Genomic DNA, 19,850 nt, shown 5'->3' on the forward strand with positions numbered 1-19,850 from the left:
AATGAATTATAAACAATGTAGTTTTCATAGGATCAATATGTATTTTCTTTTTTACACCTGATGCTTTGTAGTTCTTACTTGCAGACTCATATTCGATTTTTTTTTTTTTTTTATTTTTTTTTTTTATTTATTATCATTATAAATGATAACAATATGCAGACTTATAAATAATTTGTTCATTATTATTCTATTTCTCCATAAGTTGAGCTCCAGGAGCTCGTGTTTATGGGAGGAGTCTTTACATTTAGTTCTAATGATTTAACAATAATCAAATTTTATAGCTTTGCAACACTGCATTTGTTTTCATTATTCCTGTCAAATTACAAAATAACATTGAACCTAAGTGAATCTGTGGATTTTGTACACTTATGTTTTGTTAGTAAATAAACCGTTTTTTCTAAATCGGTAAGTTTAATTTTATTAACTACATTGTCAGTTGCCACCTACAGTACCTACACACGTTTGAACCGAAGAGAGATAATCCTTTATATTCAAATGATGGCCAACATTCCATTTGCAATAAATAAAATTATTCATTCCATGTTATCATCCAGCTATAAGATATTCCGTAGTTAGTAGAACCTATATTTTGCGCAAGTATAAACAAAGCTTATTACAACTTCGTTGATAATCAATGCTTAGTTACTTACATTATTATATTTTGTGTAAAGGTGGCTGTAAACGATCAAATTTGTTTGTCAAATTATTTGAACGTCTGCGGCCTTGTTTGACGTGTTTGTCAAACAAATTACGTGCTTGACGCGTTTGTCAGAAATTCTGATTGATGGAAAGTTTGAACGTCAGTGGAATAAAACAAATTACAGATTTATTGAAAGTATGTCATGCCAATATTACAGAAAAAGACGTGAATAAAAAAACAAACATTTTACGCCCGACTTACAAACGCGAGTCAAACAAAATTAAAAAAAATCAAGGCTTTCTGGCTCTGGAACCGACGATCTATACACACCCACACTGTGGTATTACAAGGATCTGCAATTTCTGGAAGATCAGATGGAAGAGGAGCCAAGTATTTGCAGCATCGAGCAACAGGTAAGCAGTAGAAGCACAATTTTACTGTAGTAGACATGCTTATTTCAATCAAATCACTGTAAGCATTTGTTTTGCCATGTAACAGCGCACACGGTATTAAAATATTCACAAAAGTCACCTCTAACTTGTTTTGCTTGCAAAGCAGAGTTCCTTGCTTGAGTTTGTTCAATTTCTAACATTTGATTTTGTTAATTTCTCCAAGAACCAGGCATAATAGTCCCCGTGACAGAATCTTCGACATCTATCTCACCATGTTGAAAATAATTTTTTTGTTTCATAAGTACATTGTGTAAATGACAACACGCCATGACTACGGTTTTCGCTTTATCAGGAGATAATTTAATAGATTTTGGAAAAATCTTAAAACGATTTGTAAGACTACCAAACACATTTTCAATAATTCTTCAGGATCTGGAATATGTAACTGTTTATTTTCAAAGTGATTCCAAAACTTTGTATTTTTATTACTCCTCCATCTGATATTCTACCATTAGTGCCAACATCAACAATGATCAATTCATGGTCTGCATTGGCTTGCTAAATGATCCCTTGTAATTATAATAATAGGAACCGGAATTCTCAGGTTTTATTAGTGTAACATGTTTTCCGTCTACAGCCCCAATACAGTTAGAAAATTGACATCATGAAAGAAAATAAATGGGTATTATTATACTTATAATTTGTTGTTCATTGTTTATAGAAAACACCGACACTTGATTCATCTCAATCATCGATAAGTTCAGAGCCGGCAAAAAAGAAGAAAAAACATGATAATTTGCAACAGGACTTAATGTTATTGGCTGAAGAGCATTTTAAGAAACCGGAAAGTGAAGTTGCAGTAATGGCGAGGAATTGGGCGATCACATACTCCAGCAACGGAATATGGAACTTTGCAGTCAGGAAAGCAGTCTGTGACTGGTTACATTCGTTAACTATCAACTCAGACAATTAGTTATACTGATGAAGAAAAAGAAGTAAAGAAAAACTATTTGAAATCTTTTGATGCACTGTATGATTAAAATTAATAAAAGTTACCTGAATATTGAGTAATTTTTCATTTATCGCTTCACATGTTTCAAAATAATGTTGCTGAGTGTACGAGGCGCAAAGCTGGATTAGAATTTTAAATCTTCAAAATCAGCTTCACTTGCCAAATATCTCAGAGTTATCGATAGCCTTTGAGATGCTGGAATAGACATTATCATAACTGTATCCTTTTTTTTCAATACGAGGACAAAGTAATTCTAACAAGTAATTAAAGGTTGGGTTATCCATTCGTAGAAAGTTACCATAATCTTCTGGTTCTGTATGTAATATATCCCTAAGCCAATTTTCATGGGTATATTTAACTATCAATTTTAGCCATTCGCTAGACCAACAACTTATTTTTAAGACAGAGCTAAAGCCAATGCAAGAAATGCTTTGTCCGTATCCGTCATTTAAAAATAAACAAAATACTTCACTATTCACCTCACTTCAGACTGGATACAACAAACGTCAACAGACAATCCCCGGCGAAAGCTGTAAATAAATGAACTGATGTTTGAAAAACTTCGTTTGAACGTTTGTGGCTTTGTTCATCAAACACGTGACGAGCAAACGTAAAATTTGACGAACAAATTTGATCGTTTACAGCCACCTTAAGATTTTTATATTACCTACATTGTTTTATTCAGTACGTTTTACTATATTACAAGATATTACTGTATATATGAGCTCCACAACTAATTTATTAATGCTCACACTCAAAAAACACAGTCAAACAAATGTATATTTTCAATTTATAAACTTTTTTGAAAGTCAATTTTTATAAACATTTAGTGACATTATTGTGATATAAATATAAACAAGTAAATTTGTTTTGAACCACTTACAACACATCTCTGCCAGCTTAAGAATGCCCTGTCTTCATTATGAGAATATTAGAAAAAATTAAAGTTATTCTCCTGATAGAGCACTTCTGAAACCGGGAGAGACGTGCTATAATAAAGTGGTTTAAACCAAATTTATGTGCTTATGTTGTAATTATGGAAAGCCACAAAATGAACGCTTTTAACGAATACATTACATTGTCTTCTCCAGTTTGCAATTGCAAAATAAATTTGTGGCATCATTTTTAAATAAAATAAATAACTTTGTAAACACTACTATTAAATCAAAAAGGATCAACATGTTTCAAAACCAATGGTTTCTTCATCAAGATAAACGAATATACATTTTATAAAGTTATTTATTTTATTTACATTATGTGTATTGTGTTTGGCAGTGTGCCTTTTCAATGTTTAAAAGCAATCCAGTGATACGTTAAACTTATCTGGCAGCTCTTTTGGCAGATTGTGTTTTGTTTATCTCACTTTTACCATTCATTGCTGGAGCGCCATCACTTCACAAACCAGTGATGTTTTTAAACTTGTACTTGCTGTGTTTGTTACTAATTTTTCCAGTTGTACCAACTAATTTAATACAATAATGTTACCTTTTCCATGTTTATTTGATTTTATTGTTTTCAATTTTGCATTTATGTACATAGCACAGCATACACATAATGTGTACATACCTACTTTTGCTATTTATTATTGATACTACTTGTTTATTTTTAAGTATATATTTTTTTACCATTTCTCATTTACTGTAGCTATACTTTTATGTGTTCTAAATTTGAAATCGTTTTAATATATTGGTGTACACATGTAACTGTTTTATGGAGTCTATGAGAAATTATTAAATACATATCGTATATTATGTTCTCAACTCCAGAAAATCGATTTTTTTTTTTTTTTTGCTTGTTCGTACAAATCGAGTATTTTAGTTGTGTCTTTAATAGTATGAAGAAATCCATTTCTTCCTAATATCTATGAGCTATAATATGAGCCGTAACTGTTGAATCAGTAATCAGTATTATCAGCATTACATTTTAAATTAGCAGTTTTACTCTCCAAACCTCTTGTGATAGATTTACAATTTAAAATATTTTTATTTTTTTTTATTTTTTATAGTGAATACCTCACAAGAGTCCCAACTGCTCCCGTCTGGAGCCAGTGAGACTATGGCATCCCCAATTGGGGGATGTTGTGAGGCTGAAGGTAAGTGGGGAAGGGAAAGAGGAAGGTGGGGAAGTACCTGGCTATTCAGATCTAGTCACTAAACACGGCTAAAGCCATTTAGAGCAACGTTTCAATTCTGAATGGTGGTCTTACACCAGGGCGATACTGGTAGTATCTTCCACTCTGGAACGTGCCGCAAATATACTATATACTATATATTATTTTAATTAATCAATTGTGAAATAACACAAATTAATCAAATAAAATTTATTTGCGCACGCCGGGTTCGAACCCGCGACCTTCGGAATGGCAGCCCAATGCGTTACCACTGGACTATGCCGGCCGTCAAATATGCCTGGATATTCTGGCTATTGTGTTTTTGCTTCTCACATGTTGTTTTGGGACTGCAGGCTGAACGTACCTGCTTTACCCGGACAACTTGGAACATTAATTTATAAAATGAACATAATAAATAATGACTTCTATGAAGGCTCGGCGAGTGTTGTTGCATTGTGCTATACTAGCTGTCAAAGATATTAGAAGAACGAGATATGCTATGTTGGCCGCCGGACCGTAGCCGGAGTACTACCTAATTAGGGTACTTTAAACGGTATCGGGACGTGTACGCACAGAAATCTGTTCTATGTATTAGTGCGGATACCTTAGCGCAAGCGAAGGTGTGCAGTAGTATTGGTGAACAAAACCGGCGACACTCGGCAAAACAATTCCACACAGTACGAACTGCGCATAGCACATCTCGTTCTTCTAATATCTTTGCTAGCTGTCATAACATGACTAACTACCATGTGTATTCCTCTCTGCCCAGAATACTAATGTAGGAAAATAATTATACCAAGTCAGTGGACATTTTCAATTCATCACTAAACAAATACAAAATGTTGTTACTGAGGCAGTTCATTTATGTATAATTATTAACCTTGTATAATTACTATTCATATGTTAAAGCCCCTAAAAAAGGCGTTAATAAATAAATAAATTCTATGAGCCATTTAAAGTACCTTCGCTGTGGTATAGTATTGGGTTAGGTTACGTTAGGTATTGGGCTAGGTCAGGTTAGGTTAGTCTTGCAATAGGGGAATAAATAAAAATTGATTAATTTTATTAAAATTTTAATTACTGTGGATAACATTTTTCTGCAAGGGAAAGAACCTTTTATTAAAATTTAAATTGACAACAATAATTCAAAGATAAATTCAAAGACAAATTTTATTCTTACATTATAAAAATAAATGTTACACAACAATTATTATTGACTGTTATCAAACATAAAACTAGTAAAAAACAATAATAATTACCTATTGAGCTGTTTTGAAAATTAACATTATAAAAAATAATTTAAAAACAAATCAGGCTTACTTCTTATAGGATAAAAATATTGCCACATAATAAAATCGTATTGTATATAATTATATTCCTAAATAAAATTAAAAGTTTTCACGTGTAAAAAAAGAATAAAATATTAGCAAATACTTTCTAAATCTACTTTATCATTGAGATTCAAACGTATTTGTTGTATTTGAAACTTATCACTACCATGTCAAAGACAACTAACTAATCTATCATACTAATAATTAAAGTTTATCATCTAGTCTAAATTAACAATGGCAATACGGGCAAAGACATGCACTAGCAGAGCCTTTCAAATCACTTCTGCTTATCCACGGTCGTCATTAATTCTACTCGCATAATATCCTCGACTGCCAGATTCCGCTTCTGACAGATCACACAGTACACAGTAGACATTGTCGCACTATTCATCTAACCAAGACTAGCGTAATCAGATTAAAACTAACAAATACGTACATTACGTAACCTTCTTAAATAAGTTATGTTTCTAATAATAAATAAATTATTTCTAAATGTCTCGCTAAATACTGCTAGTATCAGAGTAATACCTATCATAGGAAATCTATGACATTTAAGCGTTTCAACTCTTAAATCAACATTGGAGCCTCGATCGTTCCTAACTTTCAATGCAGACCTTTGAGCGCTGACTAAAATTTGTGAAACGACAAGGTTATTCAATGTGTTGTAGTTTTGCTCTAGAGAATGAAAGAAATACTTCAGTGACTGAAATGTTGTTCGAAGAACCCTCGGAGGATGCTGATCAGACTATCATCTATTTGGCTCGATCCGTCCGTCAACTGCGAACTCGTTTCTCGTTTCGTTAATTTGTCCCGCTCACTTCCATTCAAAATGTTCATTTGCTCGTCCATAGAACTTTTCCCAGAGACTTTCATAACCGTGCTTGTGTAGCTGTTTTCTGTTGTTTCTGTTTCAGCGAATTTCTGTTGTTCTCCTGCCGAGTTTTCAACATTTTCAATTGAAATTAAGGTTTCAGGATCAGCGTTGACAACGGGGAATTCAATCTTCTTTGGAATATCTTCATCTATATCTTGTATTGCTGGTGTAAGAGTACTTGTTTGAATTGTAGTGTAAATGATGACATCCTCAGTTTTAGGAGCTGTAGTAGTAGTTTTAATAATCTTTTTTAATATTTCTTGAGATTTTGCAATATCTTTGACGACTTTGCTTCTGTCCTCGGGAGCCTTAGTGATTTCTTTGACAATTTCAATTACTTTTTCTGGGGTCTTTGTAGTTTCTCTGATGATAATTTCTGGAACCTTAGTAGTTTCTTTGACTATATTGCTAATTATTTCTGGGACCTTTGTGATTTTATTGACAAATTCGCTGATAATTTCTGGAGCTTTAGTGGTTTCTTTGACGAAATTCGTAATAATTTCTGGAGCTTTTGTGGTTTCTTTGACTGTATTCCTAATAATTTCTGGAGTTTTAGTTGTTTCAATCATAACACTTTTTATTATTTCTGGTGCTTTCGTAGTCTGTTTAATAACAGTTCTAATTCTTTCTGGAACTTTTGTGGTTTCTTTGACAAATTTCTCAATTATTTCTGGTGCCTTTGTAGTCTCTTTAACAATGCTGCTGATTATTTCTGGAGATTTTGTTGTTGCTTTGACTACATTCTTAATTACTTCTGCAACTTTTGCAATTTCTTTGGCTGGTTTTTCAATTGGCCGTTCATTTGATGATTCATCGTAGGCATTTCTGTTATTAATATCATCAATAATCTTTTCGCGAGATGGATTCTTCTTATCAACCTTATTTTCTACCTTGGGTATAATTTCAATATCCTTGACAATATCATCTGTCGACTTCCACTTATTTCTAACATCGCTATCGTTATCGATTAATGTTTTTTTGGTTGTAAATTCCACTTTGTCATTTTCCATTGGAGTTTCTACATCATCTGTTTTATCTCCTGAGAAATGGTACTCGGTTAACTCACCATCAGTATTATCAACCGACTGGTTTGAATGTACAACCGTTTCCTTTGGTGAATCCTTTGAAGTCTTGACAGATTCTATAATGTTATCTTTTCCCTTCTTAGGTAAGAATTCAATACTGTTTTGAACCGTAGACACTTCAACATCATGATTTCCAATGTTTGCCACATCCCCTACCAAATTTATCAAATCTGCCAAAATGTTATGTTTCTTTCCTGAATCACTTTTTACATCAGCAATCAAAGCTGAAGTTTTTTTCTGCTTTTGTGGGTGGATACCATCGTTATTCAAATTTGTCAATTCAGGATCCCGAATAATTTCTGATTCAGCATTGGATGATTTCTCCGTGCTGGAAGGCTCTTGGATTGGTCTATTCTCAGTGGATGAAGCTAGACTAGACTCTGGTGTTGATGGGTTGGAAGTTTCTGTGGTAAAAATAGTTAATGCATCGTCTGTAAGATCTGCTGAAATGTCAATTTTCAGATCGTCTTTATTTTTGTCATCCAACTTATCCGCTGATATTGGTATTTCCGTTGAAGAATAGTATATCAAGGCATCGCTAGTCGAAGAGGGCACCTCTGTCGAAGATGATTTGTAATATTCTGAAGTGCTTTCAGGGATCTGACGATTTTCTAAATCGAAATCATTACTAGAAGGCTTGCTGAATTTTTCTTCATCTTCTGTTTGATTTTTCTCTGTTTCAAAGTTTGCCGAATTGATTGTGTATAAATCACCGTTTTCAGTACTAGGAATTAGACCAGGTTCTTCAGTAGTTCCGTTTCGCTCCCATTCAGGAATGAGGTAAGGTTCCCCTGGAGATCGGAACTCTCCTTCTAGTTCCACAATATCTGTTTGCCCGATTGGTTCATCAGTAGTTAGGTCAGACTTACCGAAATCGGCTACATCGACAATACTTTTTTGTGTATTGTTAGTTATAAAAATATATTCTTTGCTGTCATCGTCTTCATTACTCGATTTGCTTGAGAAACGCAAAATGCTGTCTGGTAAAGCAGAATCTAAAGTTAACAATGGACTGTTAAATTCAATTTGGGCTGTTTCAATTTGTTCAGTCGCCTTCAGCCAATCTTCAGGAGCCAGTTCTCCTGTAGAATTATTGGCTTCATCAGTTCGGTTTTCTCTTATAAATGGCAGAATGTCAGGCAAAATTTTAACTGGATTTGCGTCAACGTGATAATGTTTCGATGGTGATGTTAATGGCATCACTGGACGTTTAACAATGTTAATATTTTCATTCTCATCCTCATTCTCAACAGGACTTGCTCCACTGAATTCTATTTCTGACGAACCCGATTCAAGAGTATCTTCAGTCATGCTCAGAATCATAATATCCTCTGGAATTGGAGGATATTCGGGATTGTGTTCTGGTAAATGCTCTATTGGGATACGTTGATGCTCTTCTTCCAAGTGATATTCTGGAATGGCATTTTCTTCTGGGTGTGGTAGTTCAGTGAAAGATTCCACATAAGTCGAGGCGGAATCATTGTAGCTCTCACTATTATTACTGAAATCGATACTGTTTGGCACCAGTTCATTTGGGCTGCTGGTTTCATCATCGCTCCTTGATGTAAATAATGAACTTCTTGAAGTGGTTTCATAAAGATCAGATATTGCTTCCTGAAGCAATTCATCCAAACTCTCAGTTGCATTATCTCTAACTTCGTATTGTTTGGTCTTCTTCACCGGTAAAGGTACATCTCCAGAAGAAGTTTCATTGCTGTCGTTTGAAGAAGTATCATTTTGTTCATTTTCAACTTGAACTTGGACAGCAGATTCAACAGTTGACAGAACGGTATGATCATTTCCAGTGTCGTTTACTGACTCTGAGAGAATATTTCTGTTTTCAAACCCTTCTTCCGGATCTTCTACAACTCGTTGTAGACCTTCAGCACCAATCACTGTGAATATTGGTGACTGTGTACTTCCCGCTGCATGTTCGGGAACAAGATCACCCACTTTGAGGAACAGTAGTTGGTCGCCTATTCTCAATACCGGAGGAGGCTGGTTAGCTTCTTCATTTGTATTTATTTCTTCCGGAACATCTGTTACCTTCCCTGATTGTTTGAGTGGGTTAGAGTCTGCGTAATAAACTTCCCAAGATGGTTCTGTTGTAGGCAAGTGCTTTTTCGTAGGCAAAACTTCCATTATACGTATTTCATTATTGAGTGGTGGAATTACTTCTTTGATGTTGTATTGCGGTGCAGAGGGCCAAGGCTTGCCTTTATTCAATGACTCGGGAGCGTTGAAATTGTTAGGTGGAGGTGTTTTCTTCACGGGAGTTGTATTGATGCTGTTGGTTTCTGGTTTTGGATGAAAGCGATTCTCTTTGTCCTTATCTGAAACCGAAAAATAAAATAATTATAAATTTGTTTTCCTTATGTCAGCAGAGAGGTAAAAAATCCTCCAATTCCAGTGGATATGATGATTCTCAGCATGACTAAAGAGAAGATACTCTTGAATCAAGTTCGTCAAAAATAAAATTCTCTGGAGCAAGTTCTGTTGAATATGAGGATCAGATTGAAAATATTAACATTGTTAAACGTCCTGTAAATGCCAGGATTTGAATGTTTTAATAACCATCACGTCGTTTCTCCACAGGATGGGATGGACTTCTTCTACCCTTCACATTCGCTTATATTATCTCTAACCCCTTTCTTCGTTCATTCACTCTATATGCCCAAACCATCATGCAGTCGCTTTCTTAATCTTACTGGCCACGTTTCTACCAGCCTTGCATTATTTGCGTATCCACATTTCTCACACGTACGTACAAGATTTTAATAAACATACGCCTCATGGATCTTATTTCTACAGCATTCAGTCTACTTTCATCCTTCCTCTACCAGGTTTATGTCTCACTACCATACATAAGGCTAGGTACCAGCACCCCGTTGTGGACTGCTAGGTTTGCTTCTTTGGACAATTTTTTGTTAGCGCCAACCACGTTCATTACCTACATTAATGGAGTTTCCTGCATTTACCATTCTTTCAATATCATCCTTTCCATCTCTCGTAAATATACTTTCCACATACACATACATTGCACACTCTTTTAGCTCTCTCTCATTTACACCATGAGCTTAGAGACTTGCTTACACTCATCATGAACTCATTTTTCATAAATATAGTCTAGGATAAACGAAGTATAGGGTTTTCCAATTAGAGGTGTTATTTTGAATATCCCGCTTAGGGAATGCAATCCCGCAAGAAAATGTCAATCCAGGTATTTGCGGGACTGAACAATCTTAGTCCCGCTGGATCCAGGTATTTGCGGGATCCAGCAGAGTGGACTTAGATATCTAATCGTATAATAAAGTAATAATAGTATAATAAAGACCTGATACCTCGATCTACCAACTTCGTTTTTAGACTTTTAAATTTATACCTATTATAAAACAAGTTCTTTGGGACATTTTAAATGATTTATTAATAGGTATACCTTTAGTTAGACATAGGTAAAGTTTAAGTCATAAATTGGCAAATAATAAGATAATACATAAATTTACATAACATACCCGCCTCGGAACAGACTTTGTCTAGTGAGGTGGGTAAAAGAAATCTATGTACACAAATGAAAATAAAATAAACGCCTGGATTGCCAGCACTGAAAATGAACTGAAACTTAAATTTAAATAATAACGTTCACACGATAAACAATATTCTTGTACAATGAGCATCATAAGTTTAATTAAACATTATTTTGGAAATAGCTTCGTAAAAAAGTTAAAGTATTAATTGTGTCATCTGATAAACGGCTTCTGATATTGGACACAAGGTAGCCAGCGGCTGAAAAAGCTCCTTCAGCTTCCACGCTGGTTGGCACAATAGTCATTAGCGCATTGTAAGTGAATTGAAGGTAATTCTCTGTAATCCCGCCAGTCCAGCGGGATCCCGCAAAATTTTCGACTGAGATTAGTCCCGCTAAATGTCTGCGGGATCTCGGTATTTCGGGATCCCGGTATACCGGGATTGCATTCCCTAATCCCGCTATTTCGGTAGATGTTACTTTTGAAGCTGTCATTTTAAATTTATATACATAATAAAATAAAAGAACTGATGTGTAATTTGTGGCAAGTGTGTGTTTATGTATATAAAATAAATAAAAATTTAATTCATTTACATAATAAAATAACACCTCTTATTGGAAAACCCTATACTTCGTTTATCCTAGACACGATAGACTGTAGATCTTCCTTTCTGTTACAAATCAGCACAAAATTTTCAGCTTACAACAGGTAAAATACTTTTAGATTACTCAGTGTTATGTTTCAATGTGTAGGTATTTATAATGTAATAGTTGGTTACCGCTGGGCGGGCAATGGTCGTATTCTGGGCAGCAGCGGCCTGCCACGTAGCGGGGCTCGCAGTCATCCCTCCGGAAGCAGGCTATCTCATTGCAGATGATCTCTCCACCCTGGCAGAAGCACGCCTGGCACGGGTTTTCCTGGTCCACCAGCTTCTGCCCGTTGGAGAAAATCGTACCATTTCGTTCACATTCTGAAATCATTTATTAACAACAAACTTGTTACGGGCTCGATAATTCAATATGGGATAATTTATTTATGAGATTGTGAGCTTGTAGGTACATATTTAAGAACAAATCATGCTTTTTAAAAACGAAAATAGTGGTGAAAATATTAAATATCTAAAATATATATTTGCCTACATTTCCGTTAAGCTAAATAATTTTATCTTTCTGCGGTTATTTTTCAAATAAAGGCTCAGTTTTATCATTATATATTTCAATACCCTTTTTATTTATACTTTAAGGATAGTTAAAACATTATTGTGTATTTTTCATAGTTACTATCCAAGTACTGTGAAACAACCAGCCTGTGATAAATAATAACAGAACTTGAATGAAACTTTCACAGAACTTGAATTTTAACTTTGAAATTTGATGATTTGTTCAAATTCTGTGAAACAACGCTTCCTTAAACTTGAAGAATTTCATTATAAACTAAAAACGCAGAATTGAATGAAATTTGAATTCAAAGAGTCGCAATGAAATTAAATATAATGAATTAATGCATTTATTTTTTCTCGGGAGATTTAAAAGTTTTGTGTGGATTTCAGGCGAATAATTTAAATAAATTTGTTATCCTTTGTGCTATGCATGAAAACCTTGTCTTATAAACATTAGTTCATAATTAAACATAATTTTATATTTTTAAAATTTTATTTCCAACTAGCACAAACGTAAAAAAAATTACGGGATAGTTTAAATTCTTGACACATCAATTCCAATTTTGAAAATGACAATTCAAATAATTTTATGTTAAAATGTTATATTATAGGTTGGTACTTTATCGCTTTCTTCACACAATCAGTATTCAAAGCAAATCCGATTCATTGAACCATTGAGTTACAATCACTCACATAGTGACATTCCCACAATCGAAATTAGTATTTTTGATGGTATTTATAACATAATAAACATCTCACCACATTGATAAAGCGGACAGCATGAATCGGCACGATGCAGGGCTTTGCACCCCGCCTTGATCTCGCACTGCAGGGGTTTGCACTGAACGCTGGTGCTAGCGGATGGACTATTGCTTTCAGCATCGGCCACACACAGACACTGCTCACATGGAGAGCTACCGGGCACCGCCTGTCCCAGCTGGTAGACCAAGTCTCCAACTGTGCAAGCTGGAAGAATTATCAAAGATTAGTAATAAAGTTAATGCAGGGTGTTTGGGTGCTTTCAATGCATTGTGGCGGATGGACCCCTCTCAGCATCGGCCGCACACAAACATTGCTTAGTGCTCACACGGCGAGGTACCGGGCACCGCCTGTCCCAGCTGGCAGACCAATTCTCTAACTGTGCAAGCTGGAAGAATTATTAAAGATTACTAATAAAGTTAAGGCTTTTGGATGCTTCCAATGCATTGTGGTGGATGGACCCCTCACCATTAGCCGCACACAAACATTGCTTAGTGCTCACACGTCTAGCTACCAGGCACCGCTTGTCCCGGCTGGTAGACCAAGTCTCCAACTGTGCAAACTGGAAGAATTATGGAAGACCAGTGCGTGGAACTTATCCAAGGTTCATGCACCATGTGGACTTACTTGAGGCAACAAATAGATTTAGCTTGGAAACTAGACGTCATGCAAATCTTGCAATACTTAGTTTTAACATAATCCATAACTATATTGATAGCCCGTTCCTCTTGGAATGCTATGGTTTATACGTGCCCGAAAACTTCAGCCGTAGTCGTCGACACGACTTATTCAAAATACCATACGGCAGAACAGATATTCTAGCACAACATAGCATGACAAGAGGAATGGTGCTATTGAATAAAATCTCAGAAGCACAGCAATTATAGATATATATAATTCTTCTTTAAATAGCCTAAAGTTTTTTTTGTATAATAATTATCTTCATAGGTGTTAAGATTGTCAAATTGAGAGTTGTACAGTAATTGGATAATCTATCTGTTGTGCAATAAATTTAAAAAAAAAAATAATAAAATAAAATAAAAAAATTAATGTAGGGCTTTTGGGTGCTTCCAATCCGTGGTGGTGGATGGACCCCTCTCAGTATCGGCCACGCACACAAACACTGCCCAGTGCTCACACGGCGAGCTACCGGCCACCGCCTGTCCCGGCTGGTAAACCAACTCTCCAGCTGTGCAAACTGGAAGAATTATAGAACAATTTTGACTTGGTTAGTCCAGTTTTTTACGGGAACTTGCACCGAACACATGGTGAGTTACTGATACTGCCTATCCAAACTTGTAGACTATAGTAAACCGCGCACGCGAAAAGAATAGAGACATTAATCTAATATTATGTCGCCAATGTCATCTGCTCGATTCTCCCAAAATTCAAGCCCCAAAGAAGAATAAATTAACAAATTTTTAGGAAACTTATTTATTATTATTTTGGAGAGTAGGTATGTGATGACGCCCGAAGAAGATACGACACGATCAAGTCAATCGTGTATCTTAAAGATATTGAATAATTCAGTTCCATTCTCACAACTATTGTTACTACAACAGCAGCTGTCTACAAAGTAAATAGATTTACAGGGTGGCCACAGACCTGGAAAACCGGGAAAACCGGGAATTATCAGGGAATTTTACCGAACCGGGAATTATCAGGGAAATGTCAGGGAATTTCAAAATATTCTTAAAATATCAGGGAATTCCAAAAATAAAACGAAATTCGTTATTTACGATTTGTGAAGTCCCAAAGTTGTGTTTTATTACTTTTACTTGCGGCGTGTGTAACAAAAGATATGCCGACAAAGACAAACTAGATAAGTAGGTATTTTTTTATTATTATTTTCGTAAATAGCCCTTGCAACACAATCATGTCGTAAACCACCCGCTTTGGTTTTTCCCCCATACTATGTAGGTGCGAAATCTGTAAAGAAAAAGCTAGCAAAGTTACAACAAAGTGTCAAAAGGGTCGGACACCCAGTACGGTCGTAATAAAATTTAAAGATCATCATTACCAACATTTTTACAAAGTGTCAATACAGTAGAACCTCGTTAATTCGAAATCCCCGGGACATCAAAAAGAATTCCCACGTAATTCATATTTTTATGAAAAAAAAATACGCCGAAAATCGATTTTCTCGGCCGCCTCTTCAAATCCGGGTGGTATTTTAGTTGTAAATTCGTATTAATACCAATTATTTCTTTATTTTCGCGGCCGATTACCGTAGCGGCGGGCCCTTTAAATTCAGATATTCGCAATAAATTCGTAAAAATGCTAGATATTTACGCGTAAATCGAGATTTCGCTGCCGATTTCGGTCGCGGCCTACCCTTTAAATTGAGATATTCGTAAAAATACGATATATTTCCGCGTAAATCGAGATTTCGCGGTAATATTCGTCGCGGCCGGCCCTTTATTTCAAATATCTGAATTTAAATTCGTAAAAATACGATATATTTCCGCGTTAAACGAGAATTCGCGGCCGTATTCCGTCGCGGCCGGCTCTTTAAATGCAGATATTCGAAATAAATTCGCAAAAATACGATATATTTCCGTCTAAATCGAGAATGCGCGGCCGATTTCCGTCGAATACGATATATTTCCGTGTAAATCGAGAATGCGGGGCCGATTTCCGTCGCGGCCGACCCTTTAAATTAAGATATTTGATGTAAATTCGTAAAAATATGAAATATTTCCGCGTAAATCGAATTTTTTCGGCAGTTTTTCGTCGCGGCCGGCGTTTTAAGTTCAGATATTTGAAGTAAATTCGTAAAAATATGTCATATTTCGGCGTGATTTTCGTCGCGCCGTATTTTTTAACTCGGATATTCGAAGTAAAGTTAGTAAAAATACGATATATTTCCGCGTAAGTTGAAATTTCGCGTCCGATTTCCGTCGCGGCGGGCCCTTTAAAATTCAGATATTCGAAATAAATTCGTAAAAATACGATATATTTACGCGTAAATCGAGATTTCGCGGCCGATTTCCGTCGCAGCGGGCCATTTAAATTCAAATATTCGAAATAAATTCGTAAATATACGATACATTTACGCGTAAATCCAAATTTCGTGGCCGAGTTTCGTCGCGGCCGACCCTTTAAATACAGATATTTGGTGTAAACTCGTAAAACTACGACATATATCCGCGTAAAACGTATTTTCTCGGCCCTTGAAACTCGGATATTCGAAATAAATTTGAAAAAATAAAACATTCCAGTGTAAATCGATTCAGATTTACAAAATAATAATACTAATTAGGACGATGTATAACAACGTAAAAATACATTTTTCGGCGTTTTACCGCCACGGCTGACTTTTAGATTCAGATTTACGAAATATTATGATTTATTTTCGCAAATTTTTGTGCGCGGACCAAAATAAATTTCTAACTAACTAACTAACTAAATTTCTAACTAAGTTTCCCCGCAGGGGTAGGCAGAGAGGACGGACCGCCAAACAACTCTGTCTTGGCATACACTCCTTGCCTCATTCACATTCATACATCGTCTCATACATCCTCTTCTATTGTTCTGACTCTTGACATGGCCCGACTCAAGTATCTGATTCACTTGGTCGTGCCATGTCTTCCTCGGGCGTCCCCGACTTCTGCTACCATTCACACTTGCATCGTATATTCTCCTTACACTCCTTTCTTCGCTCATTCGCTCTACATGCCCAAACCATCTAAGCGTCCCTTTCTTAATCTTACTCATTACGCTTACATCAGCCTTGCACTCTTTGCGGATATCCACATTCCTCACACTATCAAACATGGTTTTACCACACATACGCCTCAGGGATCTCATTTCAACAGCATTCAATCTACTTTCATCCTTTCTTTGCCAGTTCCATGCCTCACTTCCATACATCAGGGTAGGTACCAGCACTCTATTGTGGACTGCTAACTTCGCTTCTTTGGACAATTTTTTGTTAGCGCCAACTGCGTTCAGTCCTCCATTAATGGAGTTACCTGCATTTACTCTTCTTTCAATATCTCTGTCAGCCTTCCCATCTCTCGTAAACATGCTTCCTAAATACACAAATTCATCCACCTGCTCCAAGTATTCCTCATTCACAGCTATATTGCACACTGTTTTCGTACTTTCTCTTTCAAACACCACTACTTTAGACTTACTTACATTCATCATTAACTCATTCTTCACGCATACTTCGTTCATCCTAGACACGAGAGACTGCAGATCATCCATACTATTAGCAATCAGCACCGCATCATCAGCATACAACAGGCAACATACTTTCAGATTACTCAAATTCGCGCCCAATCCCACCTCTTTCAATTCTTGCATACAATTATCCATAGATTGAATAACCACGGTGACATTACGCAGCCTTGTTTAACACCTTTTGTGATATCAAACCACCCCGTAAAACCACCGTTTACCTTAACACATGCAACGCTTCCCTCATATAGAGACGCAATTGCCTGAGTCAGATTCGCATTCACTCCATACTTGGACAACACCTTCCATAGCTTTTTCCTGTCGACTTGGTCGTATGCTTTTTGTAGATCTACAAAGGCACAGAAAAGTTTCTGGTTTTTTGCCAGAAACTTCTCGGTGAGCATACGCAATGAGAAGATCTGGTCCATGCACCCCCTTCCACTTATAAAAGCACCTTGCACATCCCATATTTTATCCTTTCCCATTTTTATCCATTACGAATTAACTAATTTCGAATTTAAAAAAAATTTCTGCGTAATTTTTTTTTGCGAAAATTTCGAATTACGCGTTTTTTTTCGAATTATCGGGGTTCTACTGTACTTACTTTTGTTTATTTGTCTATCTTTGTCTGGTCTTTTCATCTGTACACAAATTGTCTTCAGGCGAAATATCATAAATTTGTAATAAGTGTATTTTGTTTTGAATAGATCATTGTGGTGCAAGGAAATAATAAATGCTTTAGATGACGGAATTCCCTTTATTTATGTATCTGTTCTAATTTTCTGGCGTAGATGAAAATCGTGTTTCAAAAATAAAATTTTGAACGATATGTCCTTATACCAAATAAAACATATCAGGGAAAAATATAGAAACTGCCCTGGAAAACCTGGAATTATCAGGGAATTTTGAAATCCGTTTTTTGTGGCCACCCTGATTTAGACACATTAAAATGCTACTGAAGAGAAATTAGCACTAGATAGAAATCATGTAGATGAGCCAACTTCCAACTTATTTACTCAACAAGATTTTGATACATAATAATACTATGCAAATTGTGTTATATAAACAGAAGCCTCATTCAAGACGATTCTAACAGCAAGATTCCATGTTCAGAGAAATAAATCTTTTTGATAAAAACTGAATACGGTCATACTGTGATGATGTAACTCACACTTTTCTTCTTACATATAAGATAACCTACTTCATCATGTTAAACTGTTGAAACTTCTTCTATTGTGAAATAGGTAGATGAACTTGATACCATAATAAATCTAGTTGTTGGGGATTGACCTAAGCAGGGGTGGCCCAAGATATGTTGCCAAGATTTAACCATGGTGTCCATGCATCCACTAGGTAGATTGAGTTGATTTCGTCTTCAATTGCCGATAGAATTCTGTACAGAAGTTCTGTTGACATCTTGAGCGTATGTCTTTTGATTTTTCAAAAGCATGTTATTAGCAAAGGATTTGATACCGAACGGTGAACATTTTCGAATAATAGTCATAGCGAAGCTCTTGCTTATTATTACCAGAGATGTGCAAAATGGGTACCCAAAACCATTTGAAATGCAAAATGGAAATGGGTTTAAATTTTTCCATTTCAAAATGCAAAATGCAAAATGGTTTTTAGAAAAGCATTTCAAATGCAAAATGCAAAATACCTATTTTCAAAATGCATTGAAAATGCAAAATGGTTTCTCAGGTCAAACAATTAAAATAATTATAGGATTTTTAAACAATTTTGTCTTTTAATAATGGACATCAATGTAAAACAAACATATTACATGATGGTAAATCTAAAAACACCACGAATACAGATTATGAAACCAAAAAAATTTGCGCGGGACTAATGTTGCCAACATAAAAACATAGAAACTGATATCTAACATTTAATATTACAGCGTCATGGCCATGTTCAGTATTTGAATCAGTATTTTTGTAATGGTATCACTCAATTGCCAGGGCTTCTACCAGGGAGCAACTTGACAAATGTAAATTATCTCTCATAGCGAGGTTGAGGACCGACTGATATTTGGGGCTTATGAAAAAAAGATGAGTGGAGATAGTAGGAAGAATGTTGCAAAAAAGCATTTAAAATGGAAAATGCATCGAGAAAAGCATTTAAAATGCAAAATGCAAAATGGTTTTTAGAAAAGCATTTAAAATGCAAAATGGAAAATACCCATTTTGCATTTTGCATTTCCATTTGAAATGGATTTATTTGAAATAAAGCACATCTCTGATTATTACATAAGACTCTTTGCTCCGCCCAGTAGGACACCTTACACAAAGTGTTGTGATTAATAATAATAACACCTTCTTCACAACAAAACACTTTTCCTTTATTTAGACAAGAAACTCTTATAATCGGGAACGAGTGTGTAGAACCGCCTGGAGGCCAGCGTCTTCTCTAGTATGTTGTCAAAATTTCTCTGATACTACAAACTGAACTGCCACAGTCCACATCGGTTCTGAACATGGAAGAGCAAACCTATGTACTACCGACTTCTGTCGGATATATAACCTTGATTCATTACGATTCATTCCCATAGGTTCCTTAGTCAGGAAAATCGAATGAATGTTCAATTCTGATGATTATGTGAATTTCGTAAAAAGAGTTACGTGGGCCATGGTTCGCATTTTGCTACCTAGTGTCAGAAAAATCATCAAAATATTTGCTCAGTTTTAGAGGATAAGTGCTAAAAACTTTAGCACATATTTCTGAGTGCTAGGTCAAGATATTCCTAAAAATACTTGGCATTCTTTCATTATTTCTGCGG

The 19,850-nt window shown here is 35.6% G+C and overlaps 2 protein-coding genes across 3 annotated transcripts in view; one reads left to right on the forward strand and one right to left on the reverse strand.

Moving 5' to 3' along the window:
- The first annotated feature begins 339 nt into the window (after positions 1-339).
- Positions 340-19,850, forward strand: part of LOC149421903 (DNA oxidative demethylase ALKBH2-like) — a 213,445-nt gene continuing 193,934 nt past the window's right edge. Inside the window, exon 1 of the mRNA XM_089634333.1 lies at positions 340-405. The gene's annotated coding sequence lies outside the window, so the exon portion shown is untranslated. The remainder of the gene's footprint in view (positions 406-19,850) is intronic.
- The window catches only part of LOC149421904 (uncharacterized), a 166,445-nt gene continuing 151,950 nt past the window's right edge, over positions 5,356-19,850 (reverse strand). For both annotated transcript variants that reach the window (XM_089634140.1, XM_089634141.1), the window contains 3 exons: positions 12,887-13,093; positions 11,747-11,938; positions 5,356-9,777 (listed from right to left, as the gene is read on the reverse strand). In XM_089634140.1, the coding sequence (XP_089490266.1) occupies positions 6,182-9,777; positions 11,747-11,938; positions 12,887-13,093 (3,995 nt within the window). In that variant the 3' untranslated portion in view covers positions 5,356-6,181. The remainder of the gene's footprint in view (positions 9,778-11,746; positions 11,939-12,886; positions 13,094-19,850) is intronic.

Source organism: Hesperophylax consimilis, chromosome 8, assembly GCF_061612785.1.
Source record: "Hesperophylax consimilis isolate HC1 chromosome 8, BYU_Hcon_1.0, whole genome shotgun sequence".
In the NCBI taxonomy this organism is placed as follows: domain Eukaryota; kingdom Metazoa; phylum Arthropoda; class Insecta; order Trichoptera; family Limnephilidae; genus Hesperophylax; species Hesperophylax consimilis.